At 56.9% G+C, this 6,847-nt stretch overlaps 1 protein-coding gene across 2 annotated transcripts; it reads left to right on the top strand.

The window, feature by feature from the left end:
- The first annotated feature begins 694 nt into the window (after nt 1–694).
- WFDC2 (WAP four-disulfide core domain 2) lies at nt 695–6,496 on the top strand. Of its 2 annotated transcripts, none has more exons than XM_038750738.1 (4): nt 695–1,045; nt 1,509–1,640; nt 4,840–4,992; nt 6,318–6,496. In XM_038750738.1, exons 1-3 carry the CDS (start codon nt 772–774, stop codon nt 4,989–4,991), a joined length of 558 nt encoding a protein of 185 aa, XP_038606666.1. In that variant the 5' UTR covers nt 695–771; the 3' UTR covers nt 4,992; nt 6,318–6,496. The 2 variants fall into 2 exon arrangements, with proteins under 2 accessions (XP_038606666.1, XP_038606665.1); XM_038750737.1 differs by having other exon boundaries at nt 698–1,045; nt 6,312–6,496.
- The last annotated feature ends 351 nt before the right edge of the window (nt 6,497–6,847 follow it).

Below are 6,847 nucleotides of genomic sequence, written 5' to 3'. Positions count from 1 at the left end.
AATCAGATTGTTCCACATGGGGCTCACAGTTTCAATCTCCATTTTACAGATGAGGTAACTGAGGCACCGAGAAATTAAGCCCCTTGCCCAAGGACACACAGCAGACGGATGGCGAAAGCGGGATTAGAACCCACGACCTCTGACTCCCAAGCCCGGACTCTTGCCACTAGGCCATGAATGAATGATGAGGGGGAGTGGGTGGGGCCGGGACAGGGGGCTTGGTGGGTGGGGCGGGGCCTGGACAGGGGCCCGGTGGGGGAGTGGCGGGGCCGGGACAGGGGGCCCAATGGGGGAGTGGGCGGGGCCTGGGCATGGGCGGGGCCAGGAGCCCGACAGGTGAGATGGAGGAGTGGGCGGGGCCGGGAGCCCGACAGGTAAGGCGGAGGAGTCGGGGCAAGCCCCCACCGCCGCTACCCCGGGAAGAGTCCCGGTTCCCGGCTCCGCCCCGCTCCTCCTCCTCCTCCTCCTCCTCCTCCTCCTCCTCCTCCTCCTCCTCCGAGGCCTGGGGGAGGAGGCAGCCCGGACCGCAGGCTCGACCCTCGGCGTGACCCTGGGGCCCCCGCCCCCACCCCGGCCCGGAGCCTGCCCAGCCCCCTCCCCGCCCGGAGCCGGGGAGGGAGGGAGGGAGAGAGGGAGGAAGGGGTGGGCCGGGGCAGTGGGGGGCAGGGCCCAACGGGCTGGGCACCAGTCCCTGGCCTCGGAAAAAGCGACGTTTCCTGGTTCCCTCCGGGGCCAAGAGCGACACCTGATCCCGGCGGATTGTGAAACGGAATGAGGTGGCAACCGGACCGGCCGCCAGCGTCCTATCCCCGACCCTCCCCACCCCTGGGCCCGCCGTGCCCCCTCCCCGCGGCAGGCCCTCTCCCCGCCCCCGCCCGGCTCCTCCTGCCTCGGCGATTTAAATCTCCCCCCGGGACGGCCGCCGCTCCAGTGCCGGGCTCCCGCTGCGGCACCATGCCCCGCACCCTCGCCCCCCTGGCCGTCCTTCTGGCCCTTCTCCTGCTTGGCTTCTTTCCTCCACCCGCCTCCAGCCAAAACGCCACCGGTGAGGAGGGAGGGAGGAAGGGAGGGAGGGAGGCGGGGAAGATAATGGGGGTGGGAGTGGGGAGAAGGGGAGAGGAGGGAAGTGGGTGTGCTGGGGGGAAGGAGTAGGGGGAGGTTGGGAAAAGTGGGGGCAAGGGGGAAAGTACGTTGGGGAAGGGGGAGGAAAAAGGTGGAGGGAGAAAGAATGGAATTAGGGAGTGGGGGCTTGAGCCAGGCCCCCCACCCACTCAATTCCCCCAGACGGTAGACGCGGCGCTTAGAACAGTGCTTGGCTCATAGTAAGCGCTTAGCAAATACTATTATTATTATTGTTTTATTATTATTATTATTATTATTATTATTATTATTATGAACCTACTCGGACGGGGAGGGGTGGGTGGGAAGATGTGTGTTGAGGAGGGGGGCTTCCAGGGAGGCGGGCAGGACCAGGGTGTTGCATAACCGACCCGGTTCCGGCCCCGCAGTGAAAGCCGGGGTTTGTCCGGAGCGTCCAGCGGCCGACAACTGCACCATGGACTGTACCTCCGACGAGGACTGCGCTGATACCAGCAAATGCTGCAGCATCGGCTGCTCCAGACAATGCCTCATCCCCAACGGTAACGACCTCTGACCCCTGGGCGCTCCACACACCAAGGGGCCGAAGCACCATGGGCTGCGCTTGGAGGGCGGGGACCAGCCCCCTTCCACCAAGGGAGGGGAAGACGGGCGACCCCTCAAATACAGACCCCCACAAGCCCAGGGCAAGAAGATGCCCCTGCTCTCGGGAGCAGACAAAGAGGAAGAAAGGGAACTTATCACCCTCCCCCGGGTCCCTCCCGTGATGAGTGACGGCTTCCGGACAGGGTCGGCTGAAACATAGCTCCCTGGGAGGGAAGGGGAGTAGGGAGGACAGGGCCCTGCCCGAGAATAATAAGAATGGCATTTATTAAGCACTTACTATGTGCAAAACACTGTTCTAAGCAGTGGGGAGGTTACAAGGTGATCAGGTTGTCCCACGTGGGGCTCACAGTCTCACAGTTTTACAGATGAGGGAACTGAGTCCCCGAGAAGTGAAGTGACTTGCCCAAGTCACCCAGCTGGCAAGTGGCGGAGCCGGGTTCGAACCCGTGACCTCTGACTCCAAAGCCCGGGCTCTTTCTACTGAGCCACGCTGCTTCTCAGCCACGGGAAGCTGAGAGCATTCGTGCCCCCACCCCCAAACGCGACCCCGAGTCGGCGAGCCACACGGGAAGGAGGAGAAAGGGATTGGAAAAGCTGCAGAATGGGACAGAGAACTGGCTGGAAGGTGAAAAGACACGAGGAAACAATAATGAGGCATCTGAGAGCTGGAAAAAGGAGTTTGGAGGGTGACCTGCCCAGCCCCAGGTGGTGCCTTCAGGATGAGCAGGACTAGCCAACTAAATGACGATGAGCTGCTGGGCCCCGCTGGGTTTGAATCCTTGTCACCGTGCTGCAGATGAGGAGACTGAGGCACAGGGGTACTCAGCGATCCACCAAGGGAGCTCTACCTGAGAGTCTCCTGGTTCACAGCTCCCGAGCTGCTGTGTCTTTCACCATCACCTGGGCCAGCTCCTGGGCTCTTCTCCCTTCTCCTCCCTCTTGGGCAGGCGGGTGCTGTCCCCTGGCCAGGTGGGCCCCCATGGGGTGGAAGGGGGGAGGCTCCACCCACCTACCTACCTGCAGTGGGAGAATAGGCTCCTTTGTACAGAGAGAGACTGAGGATGCAAGGTGTTGGGCCTCTGGCTGCAAGAGCTAATCCTCCTGGCTCTTCCACTCTTCTCCACCCCCTTCCCCCTGCCCTCTCTGACCCCAGATCCCCATGGCTCCCAAAACCCTCAGGTCAGGGGACCAGACTCACCCCTCCAAGGGGCTCTGATAAGCCTGAGAATAACATGGGTTCAGGTGAGGTTTGGGAGGCTCCAAGTGGAAGCATGAGAGAGAGTTTGTGTAGGTTAAGATGCAAATGTTCGTGTGTATTCATGCCTAAGGCTGAGTGTGCATTAGCAGTGGATGTATGCATCCTTGGTAGGTGTAGGATGGGGAATCAGTTTCCGTTTAAACTGCTTTACTTGTAGTGGGCATGACGTCCTTAGAGAAGCAGCGTGGCTCAGTGGAAAGAGCTCGGGCTTTGGAGTCAGAGGTCATGGGTTCAAATACTGCCTCTGCCACTTAGCTCTGTGACTTTGGGCAAGTCACTTCACTTCTCTGGGCCTCAGTTCCCTCATCTGTAAAATGGGGGTGAAGACTGTGAGCGCCCTGTGGGACAACCTGATCACCTTGTAACCTGTTATTATTATCCTTACTGTGTGCCAAGCATTGTGCTGGGGGTCACCAGATCAGGCACAGTCTCCATCCTACAGAGGGAGGGAGAGCAGGTATCTTCTTCCCATTTTACAGAGGAGGAAAATGAGTTGCAGAGAGGCTACGTTACTTGCCCAAGGTCACGGAGCTGGCCAGTGGTAGAGCCAGGATTGGAACCCAGGGATCTTGCCCCACCCTAGCTCTTCTAGGCCACATGCATCAGGCTGCCGTGCCTTAAGGCCTAGGAAGGGACAGCCATGCCAAGGAATCAGTCTGCTGACACCAGGAACCATGCCCTGAGGAGAAGTGGTGCCACTTAAGGTTGCGATGGACTCCCCCAAGCCTTAGGCCCTTTTTGAACAGCAAGCCCCACCCTGAACAGCACCTGGCCCCAATTCCAATGACTAAGGTGAAGCTGCCCTAGGTGGGGGCAGAGCCCTCCAGAGATACCCTTCGCAAGCTGCTGGTAATGACCCAGCAACTTGCAGCCAAGTGGGCCCAGTGCCAGCAGAGGGAAAATCCCTGGCTGCGCCTTCTCAGTGCCCCTTGCCTGGTTTCCAGGATCCACCCTACCCACACTATGTAGGTCACTTCTGGGCCTGGTCCCTTTCTGGGTCTCTGCTGAAAGCCACATTCTTCCTAGATTCCTTTATCTTCCAGGTGCTACTCTTCCGAAAGTCTTTGGGACGAAGGATCTGGTCTGCTCACTAGACTAGGGTCTAGCTCCAGCTTGGTGGGGGAAGTTGACACATCTCTGGACCATTGCCAGGGCTAGCTTGGGGATGAAGAGGGAAAGGTGGGTGGTCCAGGCTCTGGGCCTGGGAGAAGTGGGGTGGAGCTAATCAATTTCTATGTAGGGAGTCTTCTGGTCCTGAGCTCCCAAGAGGGAATTCAGCTTCCTGCCCTGTCCTTAAAACTTGGGAAAACTGTGGGGCTCAGCTGGACCGGGGCAGAGGCTGGGCCCAGATGGCTCAAAGCCCAGGGGGTACTTTTGGGGTAAAAGAAAGCATCCAGAGCCCCTTGACCACCATGCCAGCCAAAGGGGCATTTTTCAGGTTTCCCCATCAGGAGGCAGAGACACACACAGACAAGAGCTGAGATTCTGGGCAAACCTGCCCAACTTCAGCCTGTGCCTTAAGGCTGAGGTGTGTCTCCTAGGAGCAGCCTTCGCTCCATCAAGGTGAGGGCTCCCGAGGGGCTCAGAGATATGGGCCAGCTTGGACTGATAAATGTTTCTGTTGGAGGAAGTAAACAGCACAGCAGGTGACTCCTTCCCTAGGGGTGAGGGTTCCATGGCTGAGTCCAGTGGGCTGGAACCAGACTGAGCTGGGCTCATTGGACAGGCTTGGCTGCTCTCCCACTCCCGAGCCCTCAAATCAGGGGCTGACCCCAGGCCCCCCCTCCCCCTCCACAAAGAAAGGGATGGTTCAGGGGGACAGAGGCTTCAGGAGTTTGGGGTGGAGGGGATGGGTTCACTCTTCTTGTATCTCCCAGACAAGCCGGGTACCTGCCCTGAAGTGAAAAGTGGGATTCCCCTGCTGGGCCTCTGCCATGATCAATGTCAGGTGGACAGCGAATGCCTGGGACAGCAGAAGTGCTGCAAGAACGGCTGTGGGAAAGTGTCCTGTGTCACGCCCAACTTCTGAGGTGGGTTGGTTTGGGGAATGGTAGGGAGGTGCTGGGGTGGGGCAGAAGCCTGGCGGGAGGGCGTAGAGGGCCAGACTGCTGGGAAGCAGGAAGATGGAACAGGGCTGTCTGCTGGGAATGGTCCCCTGAAGAGTCAAGAGTAGGAAGACCTGAGTGCAGACATGGCTGGGCAAGGGGCCATAGCCCAGCGGGGTTGGCCGGGAGGTGGTCGGTGGTGACAATTGTCACGGGCTTGCAATTGCCTGACAAGGCCCTTGGTGGGAGACTTGTAGAGTTTTGAAGGTTTGCCTGATCTCCGTGCCAATCCATGGATGCTTTGCTCTTTCAAAGCTAAAATTAAAAACCCACCACCCTTTGTATGGAGTCTTTCTCACTTGGCAACCTGATGTGACTAGCTGCCCAATACTACCCTGCTACCCTTTTGTCACCCAGCATTTATTTGTAAATCTCGCCCATATCATTCTGTTATTTGAGCTCTTAGGAGTTATGCCACCATCCCCAGCACATGTTGGTCTAATTGCACAGTAATGGTTTCTGTGGTTTGCCCTATCTCCCCCATTAAATTGTAAACTCCTTCCAGGTGGGCCTCATGCTTCTTTTTGTAGTCTTTTTTTTTTTTAACAATATTTAAGCTCTTACTATGTGCCAGGCACTGTACTAATCACTGGGAAGAAAAGGCTAATCAGTTTGGACACAGTCCGTGTCCCATTTGGGGCTGAGTCGTAGTCCCCATTTTACAGATGAGGTAACTGAGGCACAGAGAAGTTAAGTGACATGCTCAAGGTTACAAAGCAGACGTGTGGCAGCACTGGAATTTGAACCCGGGTCCCTGTGACTCCCAGGCCTGTGCTTTGTCCACTAGGCTATGCTACTTAGAGAAACAGCATGGCTTAGTGGAAAGAGCACGGGCTTGTGAGTTACAGGTCACGGGTTCTAATCCCTGCTCCACCACTTGTCAGCTGTGTGATTTTGGGCAAGTCATTTAACTTCTCTGTGCCAGTTACCTCATCTGTAAAATGGGGATTAAGACTGTGAGCCCCACATGGGACAACCTGATTACCTTGTATCTATTCCAGCGCTTAGAACAGTGCTTGACACAGAGTAAGCACTTAACAAATACCGGCATTATTATTCTTGGAGAAACTAAACAAATACAGTTGTTGCTGTTAAAGATGAGGCAGAGATAAGATGTTATTAAAGAATAGGGGCCAGGTTAGGTTTCCACCCCTACCTGGTTGCATCCTTCTTCTTTCTCCCATCCTCGCTTCTTTGGCTCAGGATGTCCAGGCCCACACTGACCACTTTACCTTCCTTCCCAGCTGCAGCTGTGGCCTGCCAGAGGAATTGGGAAGGGGAAACTGCTGCCTGTCTCCCCTCCCTGGGGCTCAGCGCCTGCCCCCTCTACCTTCCTCTCATCCCCTCCCATCTGGTTGTTGCAATTCTTCTCTGAGACCTGAAGACTCCTCACACACTCCTTGCCAATAAAGAGATTGCTTCTGCAACAGTCTTGTCTCCTCTGCTGCCTCTGAGAGTGGAATTTGCCTGGAGGTGCCAAGGGAGAGGGTGGGTTGGGGAGATGGAATAGCTTGGGTAGAGGAGAAGGGGAGAGAATGGCTGCCTCATCACTCCAGACTCGGGTACCAGGTGAGCTGACAACTTGGGGAGGAGGGTGGAAGATGTTATCATTGAATAATGGCAATTTATTGACACTCTCTGGTCTTCCCCTCCCCTACACCCAATGCAATGCATTGCACTGCACTAAGCACATTTGAGATAGGGGATGAGGGAAGTAGGGTTACCCCGTAGGTATTTTTGCACCTGTATGGTGTTTGCAACACACACCCACATGCCCACC

This window comes from Tachyglossus aculeatus, chromosome 8 (assembly GCF_015852505.1).
Source record: "Tachyglossus aculeatus isolate mTacAcu1 chromosome 8, mTacAcu1.pri, whole genome shotgun sequence".
NCBI lineage: Eukaryota > Metazoa > Chordata > Mammalia > Monotremata > Tachyglossidae > Tachyglossus > Tachyglossus aculeatus.
This window is presented reverse-complemented; position numbering and strand designations above follow the sequence as displayed.